This window comes from Alosa alosa, chromosome 11 (assembly GCF_017589495.1).
Source record: "Alosa alosa isolate M-15738 ecotype Scorff River chromosome 11, AALO_Geno_1.1, whole genome shotgun sequence".
NCBI classification, from domain to species: domain Eukaryota; kingdom Metazoa; phylum Chordata; class Actinopteri; order Clupeiformes; family Clupeidae; genus Alosa; species Alosa alosa.
This window is the reverse complement of record NC_063199.1, coordinates 3,839,735-3,858,334: the sequence shown is the minus strand read 5'-3', so window position 1 is coordinate 3,858,334 and position 18,600 is coordinate 3,839,735. Positions and strand designations below refer to the sequence as shown.

The 18,600-nt window shown below is 42.9% G+C and overlaps 1 protein-coding gene across 2 annotated transcripts in view; it reads left to right on the top strand.

Moving 5' to 3' along the window:
* The window catches only part of cfdp1 (craniofacial development protein 1), a 53,754-nt gene that overhangs the window by 6,857 nt on the left and 28,297 nt on the right, over positions 1-18,600 (top strand). For both annotated transcript variants that reach the window (XM_048257190.1, XM_048257191.1), the window contains 2 exons: positions 4,563-4,687; positions 6,823-6,945. In XM_048257190.1, coding sequence (XP_048113147.1) covers positions 4,563-4,687; positions 6,823-6,945 — 248 coding nt within the window. The remainder of the gene's footprint in view (positions 1-4,562; positions 4,688-6,822; positions 6,946-18,600) is intronic.

Below are 18,600 nucleotides of genomic sequence, written 5' to 3'. Positions count from 1 at the left end.
GAAGGACAGGGATGAAGAGTCTGGAGAAGATGGCGACAGGACAACGGATGAGGACAATGAGGAGTAGTAGAGGCTAGTTCTTCCCTTTGTTACTCAATTGTGAGTCACAGCAGAGGGCCAGTGAATAGCTATTTCCAAAATGATTGTGGAATTCAGAAATAACTTGAGGATCCAAATTATTCCTAAACACTGAACATTTTTATCCTCCAAAAATCACCCCCAAAAACTCTGCAAAATCAGCTTGTACCGAAAAACAAAAGTCCATCATGTCTGAATGACTACCGCCCAGTAGCCCTGACGTCTACAATGATGAAGTGTTTTGAGAAGTTTGTGAAAAACATTACCTGCTCATCCCTCCCTGCCTCCTTCGACCCCCTCCAATTTGCTTACAGAGCCAACAGGTCTACAGAGGATGCCATCTCAAACCTCATGCACACCACCTTAACTCACCTGGAGGAGGGGAATGGGAATTATGTGAGGATGCTGTTCATTGACATTGTTCAGCATTCAACACGATAGTACCTCTCACCTTGGTCACAAAGATGAAGGCCTTAGGACTGAACACCACCCTGTGTCACTGGATATTTGACTTCCTCACCAACCGTTCACAAGTGGTTAGAGTGGGGGGTCTGACATCTGACTCATTAACCATCAGCACTGGTGCTCCCCAAGGCTGTGTTTTAAGTCCACTGCTGTACAACATCTACACACATGACTGCAAAGCCAACAGTAGTCATACCTCCATCATCAAGTTTGCAGATGACACAGTGATCTTGGGCCTGATTAGTAACAACAATGAACAGCTCTACTTGGATCAGGTTGATGAGGGGGCACAGTGGTGTCAATCTAACAGCTTGACACTGAATATCAATAAAACCAAGGAAATGGTAGTGGATTACAGAAGGCAGCAGCAGAACTACAGTTACACCCCACTAATGATCAGCGGGCAACCTGTAGAGAGAGTCACAAGTTTTAAATACCTTGGTGTCCACATTACTGAAGACTTAACATGGACTGTTAACACTCAATATGTTCTGAAGAAGTCCAGACAACGACTCTACTTCCTTCACAGCTAAGGAAATTCAAAGTTTCTACATCCATCATGAAGGCCTTCTACACTTCAGTGGTTGAGAGTGTTCTAACTGGTAGCATCATCACCTGGTATGGGAACTCCACAGTTAGAGATTGTAGTACTCTGCAGAGAGTAGTGCGCTCAGCTGAACGTACTATAAGAACTCGACTCCCTGCTCTACAAGATATCTATTCCAGAAGAGTACTCCTAAGAGCCCAAACGATTCTGAAGGACTCTTCTCATCCTAACAATGGATTATTCCTACCGCTGAAATCAAGAAGACGCCTATGTATATACACCTTTTGATCCCGTGAGGGAAATTTGGTCTTGTAGTCACAAAGCCAGAACTGAGAGACTCAGAAGTTTTTATCCCCAGGCCATCCGAACTCTGAACTCTCACTATACTGACTTTGCACACATTCACTCCTCAGCATTCTCAAACATTTCCCAACTCTGAACTCACACTATACTGACTTAGCACTCATTCACTCCTCAGCACTCATGACCCCCCCCACACACACATACACATACACCTACAAGACTTTTAGCACTTTTACATCCCTCTCCCTATGATACAGACCTTTTATTTATTTTCTTATTTCATCACACGTCAAAACACACACACACACACACACACACATCTGACTTTCTCCAACTTTTGCACATCTCCATAGAACTTTTTATTTATTCTTTTTGATTTCTCCTCCATCTACCCATGTCCTTGATTGCCTAGCCGTTCTGCCCACCCCACCCCACCCCCATCCCCAACACACACACACACTTACATCATCACTGTCATCACCTCACATACATACAGCACACTGCTTGCTACAGTAAGCCTCCTCTACATACTTGCTGCACACTGCCCCACACTGCCCCCATAAATGCACAAATAGGCTGACACCAGACATAATTTTACTGCATTTCTTACTTCCAGTAACTATATGCATGTGACAATAAACTTCCTTGTATCCTTAATGAGAGTAAAAACGTGACCAAACCAAGTTTAAATAGTGATTTTGAATCTTGAAAATGTCAGATATGGACTCAGCATCTCTAGTAACCCCTAAAAACATACTAACATGGTCCATTTTGGCTAAGCAGCTCTTATAATATGATCAATATAGGTGATTATGCTAATTTATGCTAATTAGCTCAATTACACAAATTGCCCAACATATGCAAATTAGCATCCAGCAGTTTCTGCATGCTGGGAACCCATACTATATATTTCCATCATAAAACTTTGGTGTTCTCAACATTTCCGGCTTCACCTTTCTGTCCACTGGACTAGTAGCTAGAATGCATAAAAAACACTGGGAAAAACAGTGTTCAGTCCACCAAGTCATAAGCTATCGGTGCTGCGCAGCACCAGTTGTGATATTTATCCTACGGAGTGTAATCGTAGGTAATGTCATGTATGAAAACTAGTATTGTTAGGCAACACTATAAGTGTCAAGTCCAGGGCAGCTGAGGTGTGGCGATGACATCATCGATACGCAAGTAGGATGTGCTGTTTCACTGTCCAAACAAATTCAAAAGGGCTACGGTTTCAGATTTTTCCACTCTGGGACCAGGTTTCAAAAAAGTGCGGTTTCGGGCAGTGCGTTTACAGGATTCATTTGGACGCTCGGCCAAGGCGAAGCAAAACCTCGGCGTTTACTGCGTTTTAACCCAAAAAGCGTCTCCGTGTGGACGGGCCTTAATCGCATGGGTGCAAGGGCGTAGGTTTGGTCCGAGCTTTGGTGGGGACACTACCCACTAACGCCCCCCCCAAAAAAAAGCCACTCAACTCTTTCACCAGCCACTATAGATATATAACAATAATAAAATGTGCTACTGTCCAACTACTACCCATGATTAAAATGTGCTACTGTCCAACTTGATATAACTATAGCCTACATAATCTGATTTTAATATGTACAGATATATAGGCTATATTTAACATTTAACCTTTATTTTCTATTTGGTCTGTTATGAAATCATGCATTGACCCATTTAAGCACAGCTCAGTTTTAAGAAACTTAAATACATGCTTGCTTAGCATTTTGTGAAAAGAAATCATTAAGGCTACATTGAAAAACTCTTAACCGTGAGCTGCCGGTATATTCTCTGATTCTAATAATTACAGATATCTAGGCGATGTGAGCACAGCTCAGTTTTAAGAAATGCTTAAAGCCGAAAGACCATGTTGAATTTTGCTACAATTTATTTCAAAACCAGATTACTCTGGAACAGCTAACTATACACTGAAATGCATTACACCTTTGTGTTCGGTAAGGTCTGCTGTTTATTCTGATATATGGTTTGTCATGTGTTGCATGAAGAGTGTGTAGGCCTACGATATTCCACCGAGACAAATAGATCTGGAGATGGGCGCAGAGAATAATTATTAAATCTCTTGAAGTTATTTTTGTTGCGAACTGTTGATCACAGACAATAGTGGCTAGCACCGTTTAAAAGTTGAGAAAAGGCTCTATCATGTGACACATTGGATAAGTAGCCTACTTCTCGAGGAGTTCAACAGAGAAGAATGGGTGAATTTGGACGCACTTCACGGCTCATGTCCATTATCGCGGCAAAGCCCACCGCGCCGCACATAGCCCATAAGTGTATCTCACATGTTTGTCTTTGCACTGGTAAAGATGTTCACAGGTTGGCTAGGCTAGATCAACCAGATATCATAATAATAGGCAAGAAGCACAATAAAACAGTGGTGTTCACATCAAAATATAAAAACAAGACAATTTAAAAAGATTGAAAAGTGCAATCCAACTGAAATGGGAATAGAGAGAGAGTACCATAGAGGGTAAAAAGTCTGTAGGTTGGAAGAATGTTTGTATAGTTCAAGCAGCACAGCCTTAGTTTTAACGATATACTGCGAAACCACACAACCATTCAGGTATTGTTTGGTTGAAGTTATATGGCATGCTCAAGTCTGCACAGAATCAACGTTTCTCATTCTGAAATATGTTTATGGTACTATGAAGACTATGTTTGGGAATACAGTACTTTGAGTGAATTTTATTTTTATACATTTTCCATTAATGTAGTGTAGTTTAAATGGGATGTTCTCAGCTTTTTTGGGGCTAGGGCACACCAAAGGTCAAACCAAAGCACACCAGCTTATGGTTACTGATTATGAAGGGTCACCCACATTATTATAGGCTATAGCAGGGATGTTCATTGTTATGCCACCGTCTTAATTAAGAAGCTGTGTCATTGATGCGTTTAAAAATAGCCCTCTAGCCTATTTCATGAGCCTGTATAAAAGCGCTTTGGGTTACTTAAAATCCCATGGCACATCTCTCTTTGCGTCATGGTATATCAGTGTGCCTCAGCACTGGCTTAAATGACATGAACATGATTTCAAGGCACACACTTCATGGTGAATGAAGGTTTGAAGCTGTATCTGTTCAAATGAGTAAAATGTAACATTTACACTTAAAACATTTATATTATTTACATTTTGCACCCCTGTCACTCACAGCCTGTATCTGCAGACAGATCAGACAAGGAAGGCCCATCAGATGCCTGCCAGGAGGTACCCAAAGAAAAGGCTCCCTCTAAAATCACCATCACCAAAGTGTTTGATTTTGCTGGAGAGGAGGTGCGGTAAGTGACCAGGGCCTCATTTCCTGATATCTCCTTAACACTATTAAAGTTAAATTATATGTTAACTCTACTTTGTTTTGCCATGGTTCCCGAAATGTGAATAGCTACATGTGTCTTCTGCAATTCATACATTTATAAGGTCGGTCTGGACCTGGATACTTACAGTATCATGTAAACCTATCTGATACTATCAGATAAACCAAAAATTTAGGCTGGTGACATGGGACTTGCTGTCAAGAAACTACTGCATTACATTTTGTGTTTAATTTAACTAAAAGAAATACATTTCAGAATAAATGGATTAGCCTTCATCTTTTTAACCTCTTTAAAATCGGAATAAATATATATAAGTAACATGTTGCCTGCAGACAACATCATTGGTAACTTATGAAATACTCTTGTTGATCTTATGATCACCTGCGCTGTTTTGCCCAGCAAACTGGTGTCACACATGCTCAGACCTACATGCATGATAATAATCGATGCCAGAAACCACTTATGGTATAGTAAAGGTAAACATAGCAAAAGATTGAGAGGGAGATGGTTCCGTAAACACATCTAGAAAAATAAGCAACTTTCGTAAGGTATAGCTTTGTGTTTATAATGCAGACACAGCCAATATTATTGGGAAACGTGACCCAGAAGAAACCTGTGCGATTTGGTCGCAATACCCCTGCATGTCCACCAGATGACAGTAGTGTTCTTTGGCTGGCTGATATTCACTGTGCTCATCTGTGAGACCCCCCTGTGGCTGTCTGCTGGTATTCGTCACACTCTCCACATGGGGCTGGGAAATTGTTGCGCTTTGACCCAGACGCTGTCATTGGTGTCCTTGTACAGGCAACCCCAGCCTCTCTGCTTGGTCTTGGGCTCTGCCATCTTCCCAGTGTGTTGGTGGCTGTAAGGCAGACCTGGCTGGTGTGTTGGTGTGTGTTGGAGCTGAGGGGGTCTTTGTCATGGGAAGGTGATAACCAGAGCAGGAAATGGAGAAGAGAGGAGGAGGGGGAGTGGGAGGTCAGCCAAGGAAAAGGGGGAGGAGATCGAATGAGAGTTATTGCAGGGTGTTGATTTCTGTCTTTCCTCTTTCCCTTCTACCCTCTCTCTCTCTCTCTCTCTCTCTCTCTCTCTCTCTCATACTCTGTTTGTCTGTTAGTTTGTCTCTTCTGTTTCCCCTTCTCTGTCTGCCCCCCATCCATTCTGATGGAGACAGAGAGGGGGTTGATTTGGTGCGGGCAGAGTGTATAACGCCACAGCAGAACCAATCTGTTTGTTGGATTTAATGGCTTGTAAAGGTTAACCAAAGTGAGGGGGTTCATTCTGAAACGGCAACCTTGCTTCAGTGTGTGTGTGTGTGTGAGTGAGTGGGTGCGTGCATGCATGCGTGCCTGCTTGCGTGTGTGCGTGCGTGTCTATCTGTGCGTGTCATGGAGGTAAACTGCACATCTAGCCGATTTGTCTGTTTGCCATGGGAGTGTAAAATCCTGTGTTTGGTGTCAGTCTCTGCAGACTCTCATAAGCTGAACATCATGTACTGAGTCTCGGGGACCCAGTTAATTCCATCAGACATTTGCATTGAGCAGCAACAGCAGGGACTCGCGCACGACTGGGGTTGGCAGGGGATTAAAGTGACCTGTCACTGACCCCGCCTGCCCCCATCATCGCTGATAAAAAGCATATTCTCTGAAAAGAACATGGAAACCCTCCTGGACTGGCAGCTTATGGGCAGAGTCGTCGCCCAGATGACCCTTATGTTTGTTTTGAATGCTTTTGGTCATTTCCTGCAATCTTCAAATACTCAAACACTCCCTGCAGTTTTGGTCTGAAGTATTTATATAAGTTATATAAGAGTGGTATGTAGTTTCACCACTTTAAAGTCAGGAATAAAAATCAGTACCCATAACCAGGCCACAATTTAGTAAAACCCTGGCAGGCCAAGGATTTGATTCTGTTTTTGTCTGTCTGTCTGTCTCTGTCTCTGTCTCTGTCTGTCTGTCTGTCTGTCTGTCTGTCTGTCTGTCTGTCTGTCTCTCTCTCTCTCTCTCTCTCTCTCTCCTCTCTCTCTCTCTCTCTCTTTCTCTCTCTCTCTCACACTTTCTTTATGTGTGTAAATGTGGCAATCTTCTCTCCTCTCTCAGGGTGACCAAAGAGGTGGACGCTGACTCCAAGGAGGCAAAGAGCTACCTGATGGAAGAGAAGAGTCAGTCTGAGTCTGCTCCTCCCGTGCAATCAAAGCCCACTTCGTCCGCCCCTGCGCCCAGGTATGGCATGACCCCTCACTGGCCCTCTGGGTAGTCTGGGAGACGCTGAGTGTGACCTGCGCTGATTGCATATGGCAGTTTGATCAAAATATGGGATGCCATGAGTAGTGCATATAGAACATGTGAAGCAAAACTCAAGTTCACACTTTTCAAAGTACCGTACTGAATCAGACACCAAAACTACAACTTTTAATGTTTAATTATTAGTGTTTTAAACACATATTGACCTTGTTGATGGGCTTCATATTAAAAGGCCTCCCTGTGTTTTTAATGGTTATTTATGACTATTCCTTGATGTTCTGAAATGTTGTACTGTCTAAGTCAAGTTAAAATCTCAGATACATTCCAGTAGCCTGTAGACAGCCATACATTGCAAAGCATTAAGCCAATTGTAAATTGATAAAGGTAAGTCTGTGTATGTTATGTCAACATTGCAAAGTTCATGGATGCAGCTGTGGATGTCTGGCCAAAGTAAGCTTTGATCTGAGCTGTGTATTTGTGTGTGTTGTGTGTGTTGTGTGTGTTGCGTGTCTTGTGTGTGTGTGGGAAGGAGGGTAACCGTCTGATCCTATGTTGGTGTTTTTGTCTGAGTTAGCTTTAGAGATAAAGCATGGCGTGAGCATGGTCTTTCTTCTGTGGAGGACACATGGACTAATCCTGCCAGGTCTTTTGTACCATCTCTTTCTCCCTCACTCTCCCCTCCCCTCATCCTTCCTTCTATCCCCTCCCTACTCTTTTCTTTCTTTCTCTCTCCCTCTCTCTCTCTTTCTCTTTCTCTTTCACCTCAGTTCTACCTCTGTCTTTTCTTCTCCCTTCTACATCATTGACTCCTGACGGTTATTACAGCCTGCCTTTGATCTACCCCCCACACACGCCCCTGCTCAGTTCATGGCCGACCAGCAGAAGGATTAACCCAAGCCTCATACTACACACACTGTTAAAGGGAGGGGATGATTGTCCAGGGTTGTGTTCTGAGTCCCGTGTGGAATGATGACTCTTAGCAGTCACACAAGATGTACTTTTTATTTGCTTTTGTTTTGGGTCATGGTGTACTTTTGCCACATGTTGCCCTCTTTTTGCAAACCGATGCCAGGTATGACAGATGGAGCATGGTCTGCAGACATGGCGTGTGTGTGTGTGTGTGGGGGTGTTGGAGAGGCAGAAGGAGGTGGATGTTCCAGCTGTGTGTGTCAAGTCTGAATGTACATGCATCTTTGTTTGGCGCTGACGGCACAGCTGTTCTCGGCATCTCCCTCGCTGTTGCTCCACCATTCTCCTGTTCTCCGTCAGGCCCTCCTCATTTTTCTCTGCCCCCCTCCTTCTCCCCCCTCTTTCTCTGTTTTATTCTTTGTTGTTGCTCTCTCTATCTGTCTCTCTCTCTCTCTCTCTCTCTCTCTCTCTCTCTCTCTCTCTCTCTCTCTCTCTGTGCCTCTCCCTTCCCGCTCTTTACATGTCATTACCTCCAACCGTTGCCATGGTGTTTAATTGTCAGCGGGGCGGGGAGCATCTTTCCTCTGTGGATGCAGGAAGTGGGTCTTTTCCGTTTCTCTCCGTGCAGGAAGTGCGGTGTTTCCTGTGGCGTGCTCCGAAACGCGTGTGTGTGTGTGTGAGTGTAAGACCAGCACAGCCACAAAGCATCTCTGCAACTGTGTGTGTTGTTGTTGCTGTTTATCGCTCCTGTGTGTTAGCGATCTAATCACCATGAGATTGTCGTTGGGATGTTTTGGTAACGTCGAGGCTGTTCCTCTACTTCCTTTCAGTTGGTTTTTCCCGCCAAAATCCGAGAGGGAGGTGCAGAACAAATTCCAGCAAATCCCAGAGAGGCACACAGTGAGGGAGGCAGATACTCATAAACATCATTTAACAGTGCTGTACTTTATACATCCTCTGTCCTCCCTCTCTTGCTATTGCATACGTTCATAGGCATGCATACTGTTTCCGTTCCTCTGCTTCTCCACTCAGCAGCCCCCTGATGGCTCTTCATGCAAACCTGCTGACTAAGCACTTATGTTCTCTCTCTCTCTCTCTCTCTCTCTCTCTCTCTCTCTCTCTCTCTCTCTCTCTCTCTCTCTCTCTCTCTCTCTCTCTCTCTCTCTCTCTCTCTCTCTCTCTCTCTCTTTGTGCGCATGTCGGAGTGAGTGGGCGGAGCCGAGCGTTTGAGTGAGTGTGACTGTTGGCCGCTGTGCCAGGAACAGTGTTTTTCTATCTTTTTGCTATCTTTTCTATCTCCTTATTATTATTATTATTATTTATTTATTTTTTCTTCTGTATAGTGTTAAGGGTTGGTTCTGTTTGGGTTAGTATAAGTAACACTGGCGTGGGGTTTTGTTGTTACTTGTTTTACCTGGACGTCTGCTTCCAGTGTTTGGTTGCAGCCGCCCCAGGTATGGAGAGTTTTGAAAAACTTACGCGGCGTCATGCTGTTAAAATAGCATCGAATGCCAGTGTAGAGGTTTGTAGTTTAGCAGCAGGAGAAGTTGTAGGGCATGACAATATTCTGTCAGCGGCCCGCATGAACAATCTTGATTGTGCTGTTTTTGGGCACGGTTGAGTTGGCTAATGAGCTGGTTGAAAGGGGTTTAGTGGTTGACGGCATTTTTACTGTCGTCCTTCCTCTCTCCACTCCATCAAAGAAAGTGACTTTGTCAAATGTTCCCCCATTTATTAAAGATGAGGTTTTGGCTGAAATTTTATCACGGTATGGTAAATTGGTTTCCGCAATTAAAAAGATTCCAATTGGAAGCAAATCCCCACTTCTGAAACCGCGTGGTGTCGTTCAGGCGATCCGTATTTATGATTCTAAAAGATAACAAAGATGATTTGGACCTAACTCTAAACGTGAAGGTGGATAACTTCAGTTATGTTATTTATGCTTCAACAAGTGTCATGAAGTGCTTTGGTTGTGGGCAATCAGGGCACCTTGTTCGTGCATGTCCTAAGGCAAAGGGGAATTCGAGTGATGTGCAAATAAATCACGAAAACACCAGTAGGCCTATGCCTAATGAAATTGTGGTAGATGAGCAGTCTGCCGAAATGGGTGCGTCTACTGCTGCGGTTGCAGCACCCGCTGTATCCAGTGGGCCTTCGTCTGCCTCAGCCGAGTCAGTAGGGGCAGATCATGCTTCCCTTTTGCGGGAAAGAGGTTAGCGGGGTAACCCGATTGATAAGCCAGTAGGCGAGAACAAAGTTCTCCCACAGATGGCGCAGTGAGCGCCAGAATCTGAGAGTCAGTCCACACAGAACTTCGCAGAGCAGTGCTTCTGCTGTCAATTATGACCAAGTTCTTGCGTCTCTAGATGAATCCCTCATGGAGGCGGAGGAAAATGTTTTTAAAATGCCCCCAAAAAGAAAAAGATCTAAAAGGACTAAAAAGAAGCGATAATTTAACAGATCTTAGCGGCACAATAACGAATCTGAAAGTGATTTCTCTGACTGTAGCGTTACCTGTAGCTTACGTCATAGTGGGTTTGCTAGTTGCGATTATAGTGTGGAAGACATAAAATCCTTCTTGACAAAAACAAAAACATATGAGAAATGTTCGGATTGACGACTACTTCCCTGATGTGGAGCAGTTCACCCGCGAAAACTAAATCTTTTTGGGTGAGGGCTGCTTCACAAATCCAGAGTGCTTCCGTCTCAAAAGATATTGACCAAGATTAACGTTTTGTTAAATAGCGATGTCTGATGTTGGTCTATTTTTCACATGTATTATGATGATGGCGTGTACACAACTCTTTTATTTTTTTTTTTTATCATGGGTGAAATCAGAATTGCTTCTTTAAATTTAAATGGGGCCAGGGAAAGAAGAAAGAGAGCCTTGTTGTTTGAAAACGATTAAGAAGAATAGATTTGATGTGCTTCTTGCTCAAGAAACTCACTCAGATGCCTCAATTGCTGCTGACTGGGCAAGTGAGTTTGATGGCCTGTCTATTTTAAGTCACAACACTTCCAATAGTGGTGGTGTTGCCATTCTGTTTTCTCGGACCTTTACTCCCATTTCCTACCAGACTGAGGAATTAGTCAAGGGTAGACTCCTAAAAGTCAGAGCCCAATTTGAAAACAATTTCTTTGTTTTTTGTGTGTTTATGCACCCACTACACCAATTGATAGAATGCTTTTCTTGAATATGCTAAATGATGCTCTATGCAATTGTGAATCTGAGGATTTTTACTCCTGGGAGGTGATTTTTAATTGTACTGAAAATGCAATGGATAGGAATCATGTAGAGCCACACATGCCCTCACGCAGAAGACTCATAGAACTGATGAATGCAAATGAGCTTGTTGATGTCTGGAGGAACTTTCACAGTACTCAGAAGCAATACACATGGGTTCACTCCTACAATAACCTTTTGTCATTGGCTAGACTGGACAGGTTTTATGGTTTTAAGCATCAGCTGAGTTTGTTTAGGAAATGTGCGATCATCCCAGTTGGTTTTTCAGACCACAGTTTGGTTTTTTGTTCTCTTTCTTTGAGTTCTGTAAAGTCTAAAAGTGCTTATTGGCATTTTAATAATAACTTGTCATCGGATGGCCATTTTAGAGAGGTATTTAGACTGTTTTGGCAGGATTTTAAGAACACAAAGCCATCTTTTAGCTCGTTGCAACAGTGGTGGGACTTTGGTAAGTCACAAATAAGACAACTGTGTCAGGATTATACTTTGTGTCACAAGGGACATAACTCGTTCAATGGTGAAACTTGAAAAGGAAATAATTGAACTCCAGCATTTAGCTGAACAAACTGGCAACCAGACTTACACAGCAAATGTTAAAGCGAAGCAGAAATCATTGGCTGACCTGCTAGGCATAAAGGCACAGGGAGCTCTGGTCAGGTCCCGCTTTCAGAGTGTGGAATTGATGGACGCTCCTTCTAAATTCTTTTTTAATTTGGAAAAAAAGAATGGACAGAGGAGGTTCATTCACTCACTGCTTTCTGAGGATGGAGTTCTGTTGTCCAATCTGGCTGAAATACGTCAGAGAGCAGTCAGTTTTTACGAAGACCTATATAAGAGTGAGAGCTTCGGATATTCAGGTGGATGACCAGTCCTTCTTTGAGAACCTACCCCAGGTGGCCAAAGAGGCGAATGCAGTCCTTGGAAGGGTTTTGACCCTAGAGGAGCTGCAGAGAGCCCTCAGAGTATGGAGTGTGGAAAGGCACCGGGGTTGGATGGTCTACCGGTGGACTTTTATAAGTCCTTTTGGTCAGAAGTGGGTGAGGATGTGCTGACTGTTCTCAGCGACAGTCTTGCCAGGAGGCGGTTGCCACTGAGCTGCGGAGGGCAATACTCACTTTGCTCCCCAAAAAGGGGATTTGAATGACATAAAATCATGGAGACCTGTGTCAATCCTCTGTACTGAATATAAATTGCTCTCTAAAGCGTTGGCTAATAGATTGAGTGAAGTTGTGGAGCAGGTTGTCCATCCTGACCAGACCTACTGTGTGCCAGGTAGGCTGATTCAAAACAACATTTCATTGATCAGGGATATATTTGATGTAGGTAAGCTGTTTAACCTGGAATTGGCTTAGTATCCATTGACCAAGAAAAAAGCTTTTGATCGTGTAGAGCACAATTATTTGTGGAGTGCTCTGGCAGCCTTTGGTTTTTGCCCTGAGTTTATTGATATGATTAGAGTTCTGTATTGTGACATTGAGAGTATTTTAAAGGTTAATGGTGACTTGTGTGCTCCTTTTAAAGTCCACAGGGGGGTCAGACAAGGTTGTGCCTTATCTGGTATGTTGTACACCCTGGCAATTGAACCCCTATTGGTGAAGTTGAGGAAAGAGCTGGTGGGGGTGAGAATTCCAGCGTGTGAAAGTGTTTTAAACTGTCAGCTTATGCAGGCGATGTTGCAGTACTTGTGAATGGTCAAAGAGACATAAACACTATGTTAGAGATTTTTGATGATTTTAATGTTGTTTCCTCAGCAAGAGTAAACTGGTCCAAAAGTTTAGCTATGCTGGTCGGGACATGGTTAAATGAGCCAAGTCTTCCAGCTGGCTTACATTGGGCCAGGAGTGGTTTTAAATATCTTGGTGTTTTTTTAGGGGATGAAATGTTTATTCAAAAGAACTTTGATGGGGCTGTTGAAAAGGTAAAGGGCCGCCTTGATAAATGGAAATTCCTTTTAAATAAGATATCCTACAAGGGGCGTGTCCTTATTATCAATAATTTGGTGGCATCCACCCTTTGGCATCAGTTATCTTGTGTGGACCCTCCAGCACAGTTGCTGTCAAGAATCCAGTCAATCCTAGTGGATTTCTTCTGGGATAAACTTCACTGGGTTCCACAGAGCATCTTATACCTACCTAAAGAGGAAGGTGGACATGGACTTGTGCACCTACAAAGTAGGACAGCTGCCTTTTCGGTTGCAGTTAGGTCCAGCGTCTTCTCATGGGGCCTCTGGATTCCAGCTGGAAATATGTGGCGTGTGCCATTTTACAGACTTTTGATGGACTGGGGCTGGACAGAACTTTGTTTTGGATGGATCCAAAAAGATTGAACATCAACAAACTCCCTGTGTTTTATCGTAATTTATTTAAAGTTTGGTCCCTTTTAACAGTGCAACGCACAGGAAGCACAGAGTCTTTGTACTGGCTTTTAAAGGAGCCCCTAATCTATGGTTCTGTTTTAGATATGTCTCTTGAAAAGTCTCTTCCCACAATCACACATAGCCTTTTTAGGTCTGGAGTCATTACTATGGAGGGTTTACTCAAGGTAGCAGGACCAGATCTTGTTAACACTGAACAAGTTGCCAGTCAACTGGGGATGAGATCTATTCGAATAGTAGCTCAGCTACTTGAGAAATGGCGGGCCTCCCTAACAAGAGAACAATTGCAGTTGTTGGCAGACAACTTCAGAGGGCTGTGCAGTTCAGACTGTAATGATCCTTTTCCCAATCTTTCATTGTCGCCAAATTTGACAGGTTGTACTGGTTCTTACTTGCATTTTGATCAATTGTCTCTTTTGGGTCAGAAGCCAGCTACTGGCAAGTGTTTATATAAACTGTGTGTGAAGTCTTTTAACAAAAAAGTCTTTGGACAAGAGGGTGGAAACACCTTGGTGTACTGTTTTACAAATGGGGATGATGTCCGACCCCAGTGGAGAGCACTATACAAGTCACCCTTAGCCAAAAATGTGGAGATTTACAATGGAGGATTCTGCATGGAGCAATTGCAGTCAATGCCTTTGTTTCAGTGTTGAATCCTGTTGTGGGTCAAGAGTGCCCATTTTGTTTTGTGAGAGACTGTGTTTCATGCTTTCATGCAGTGTGTAAGGCTAACACCTTTATTAAATGGTTCTACAGTCACTCTTTAATCATTTTAATGAAACATTTTCAATGGAGACTTTTATTTTGGGTTTTAAATATGTAATGGAAACATCGTTTCAAATGTCAGCTGATCAACTTTCTCTTAGGTCAAGCAAAAAATGGCAATCTATGTTAGTCGTTAGAAACAAAATTGAGCAAACTTCTAGTGATGACCTAGTAATGGTCTTCTCAATACTTGTGAGGTCTCGCATGTTAATTGATTTTCATTTCTACAAAGCCATGATGAATCTTGAATCTTTTGAAGAAATTTGGTGTTATGATAGTGTGTTGTGTATGGTTGCTGATGGCGAATTGCAGTTTGCACATTTCTTGGAGAAAACTTGACTTGCTCCTTGATTTTATTTATTTATTTATTTTATCTTTAATGTGACTGTACATTGTGACAAAGTGATCATGTAAATACTTTGTGGCAAGAATGTAATAAAGGGTTTTTTAAATTCAAATTCTCTCTCTCTCTCTTTCTCTTTCTTTCTCTCACTTTCTTTCCTTTTCTCTCTCTCACTCACTCACTCACTCACTCACTCACTCACTCACACACACACACACACACACACACACACACACACACACAGAGAGAGAAAGAAAGAGAGTGAGAGGCCTGCTCACTGGCTTTGCTGGTCGGCTGACATCATAGCGGCAGTAGCGGTATTGTGTAATAAGTGGTGCAGGCTAAGTGCTATCGATTATTAGGCCGGGGAGATTTACAGCCGCTTGTTGGAACTGCCGTGATTGGTTGATTGATCGCTCTTGCGTCTCTCCTGATGTCGCCTCAGTCGACAACTCCGTTGACATTGAGACTGACCTTATGAGCACATGGGTTTACACACACACACACACACACACACACACACACACACACACACACACACACACACACACACACACACACACACACACACACACACAGATTAACACATGGCCCAAAAAATGAGTAACTCGGGGATTCAGCTGTAATATGTGATGGAATTGACATGAGATGCAAAACACTACATGCATTACATGCTCAGTGCATATACCTCTCTCCCTCTCTTTCACACACATACACACACTTCCCCCTCCCTCTCTCTCTCTTATGTTGTGTGTGTTAGATAAGACCGATCAGAGGAGGGTTTTATGGTGTCCTGCTGGTGGGGGTCAGACAGAGGGTCTGGGATTGTCAGGCAGGAGAGAGAGATACAGAAGAGAGGAGTGGAAGAGTGGAATGAGAGGGAGAGAGGGGTGGGGGGAGAAAAGAGAGGGAGGGAGAGACGGGTGAGGGAGAGAGGGATGGGGAGAGGAAGGGAGAGATGGGTGAGGGAGAGAGAGGTGTAGCGCTGCTGGATTAGAGTCTTGGGAGTTGGGACAAGTCAATCGGCTTCCCATCTTCTCCTGCACCCCTCTCTCTCTCTGGTCTCCTCATCATTTTTTGCAGATATTTGTTTAAATGCATGCTCTTTTGTGTTTAGGCCAACATGTGGCAGTTTTATTTCACTTAAAAAAGATATATTTATTTATTGATGATGATGATAATAATAATACTGGTAATCAGGGTGCGAATTGTGTAATAACCAGAGGGGGGGATGATTTTGAATAAGTTTATAACCCCCCCAAAAAAAATGGGCGCTAATTTGCGTTCAGTAGCCAAGTGCGTAATATTGCAAAAGTTGAAAAAATAAATGTGTTTATTGTAGCCTACAGAAAATAAATAGCTTATCATACTGTCAGTTAATTGCCTACAGTGCAGTGAAGAGTTTGGAGAGCAAAGTTATAGGGCAACTTGAAGTTTTATGAAAATAATTTATGAACCAGAGCATAAAGACCATGAAGCTTCTATTTCTTGCAGCTGTTAAAACACCCGCTAGATAGTTTAAATACCCACCAACATTCGTTTTTGCAGTACAGATTATTTCTAAAAGTTATTTGTCTACTAGGCCTAGCCTACTGGCTGATTTATCAAACGAGTGCTTTCTCGTTCGTACTCCACAAACTACAGGTGTTTTGGTAGAGAGCCATTGAATAAGCGATGCCAAGCAATTTCTGTAACACTTTTTGTGACATTCAGCAAATATCTCCTCATTTAATGTAAGTTCCTTCGGACAATACCTTTTTTTTACCTCACATTTTGTGATGACCTGAATTATGTCTTATAGTCAGCAAGCAATGCATCGTCAAGGCTGTGTTGTAAGATGTTGATGAAAGCATTTTGCACAGTTAACCATATCCAGTGCACCCATCCATAAGTTAAATAAATGTTCCTTTTTTAAATTGAGACTTATAACATTTGCTATCATCATTTGTGTAATTATGTGTCATATGTATGATGTAAATTGAGGGAGCAAAATAAAAGCAGTATCGGCTCCAAATATCGGCTCAAGAAAATCGGCAGCCTGTATCGGTAACGGCACTAAAAAATCCATATCGGTCGATCCCTAGTCTAGAGAGAGAGTGTGTGTCCTGCATGGACTAATTGTTTCCATATGTACTTCAGTCACAACCCTGGTTTTCTAATTCTGGAGCTCCATCTCGAGGGTCTTAAAATTAACCGGCTCTCTGTTCTCACTGAGGTCTAGACGGCCGAGCAGCCGTGCTCTCACCCCACGTCGTCGGCGCACACTACAGTCTGGACCTGCGCCAAAGCTGGGCTCTCCAGGCAGGTTTTTTCCCCCTGCAAACCTGGTCATTTAGGGGCCCTGTGAGGCAGTCTCTCTGATTGGCTTGTGAAAATGGGGAGGCGGGTTATCCATGCGTTGCGCAATCCTTTTCCACTCTCCCATGCTTTAGACAAGATGGAGCAGTTTTAGGTGAAGACAAATAGTAGGCAAATAAAAGGCAAATGGACAACAGGTTCTGGAGGGCAAGCCTTTGCATGATCAGAAAGCCACCACTGTAGAGAAATGCCTAAAATGGAAGCATTGTAGTCTTATTTGTTATGACCCATTCTGTTGTATTTAGATTACGCTGCATGGCCTCTGAAAATAGACCAGAAAGGCAGACAGACTGACTTCTTCTAGCCGCAGAGGCTATTACAAGCTGTCCACACAGCATCTCATGTGGTTCTCTGTCCTTCTAGAAAGCCAAGTCTTGATGCATACATTGCTGATGAATCAGTTATCATCAGGTACCAAATGGGGGAAAAGTGTAGGTGCGCGTCAGGAGCACGAATATGGTTATGGTTATGGTAATGGTTATTGGATGACTCTTTTGTCTGACCCAGTGTTTTTCAACCTTTTTTGAGACACGGTACATTGTTATATTAAAAATATTCAGCGGCACACCACTAACCAAAAATGTAACAGAATTACACACTGTAGCCTAATATAGCAAAAATAATGACAAAAATGTATCTCACCATTTATCAAATCTTACCATTTAACAGTTTAGTTCAGAGTCTGCGTTTTTCTTTTTCGAGTAGGCCTATTTATCCATCGCTGTTTTAGGCCCTATGTCTTTTCACCCATAGATATTAGAAAGCTAGATACCGCATTGTCCGTCGTTCTATTATGTGGCATATGCTACGTGAACGCGGCCATCATATTGCTGGAGGCAAACACCTTACTGTCTATGCGCAACACTTTCCGACAATCAGAGACACCTGTCTGATTTCCAAACAGAGACACCTGTTTGTCCATTGGCCCACCATGATATCAGCGCTATTTACGTACCTTCTGGAGTGCAATGCGGTATCTAGCTTTCTATCTATTTTTCAACCCCACTTCTTGTGCGCATCACTTAATTAAAAAGGTCATTATTGCGCTACCTAGTGCCACCCACTGACATGAGAGTATTTATTTACTTAGCAAGTCACTACATTGCAGGCACAGATGCTCAACAATGGCATATCTTAGCCTACTATTTGCAACAATTAAAAAGTCAATGTTTGTGGGCCGATTAAGTGAAATTGGACAATTTCCGTGGCACACCTGATCTCTCACGGCACACTGGTCTCCCGGTGGAACAGTGGTTGAAAATCACTGATATAGCCTACATAAAAATACTAATAATAGTAGTGGATTAAATCAGTTTAACAGAATAATAACTGAAGCAAACCATCATAATAATAATGACCATAAACATAACAAACCATGACTGTAAGGAGAATGAATGAGCTAGATACAAGGTTAAGGACTAGGTCAGCAGAGGATGTGTGCAAGGCGAGTAAAGAGAGCTGTGTGAGCTGCTTCAGACATCTTTTCTTTCTGTCACTCCCCTTTATTTCAGACACCTAGAGCCAGGCTTGTGTTCATATAGCCACCTGTGTTTTCATGATTGGCCTCTCCCCTTGTGGATTCATCGGGTCTCGCAGGGGGGAAAAGCAGAGGAGAGTCAGGAGCATACATTTCAGTAGAGG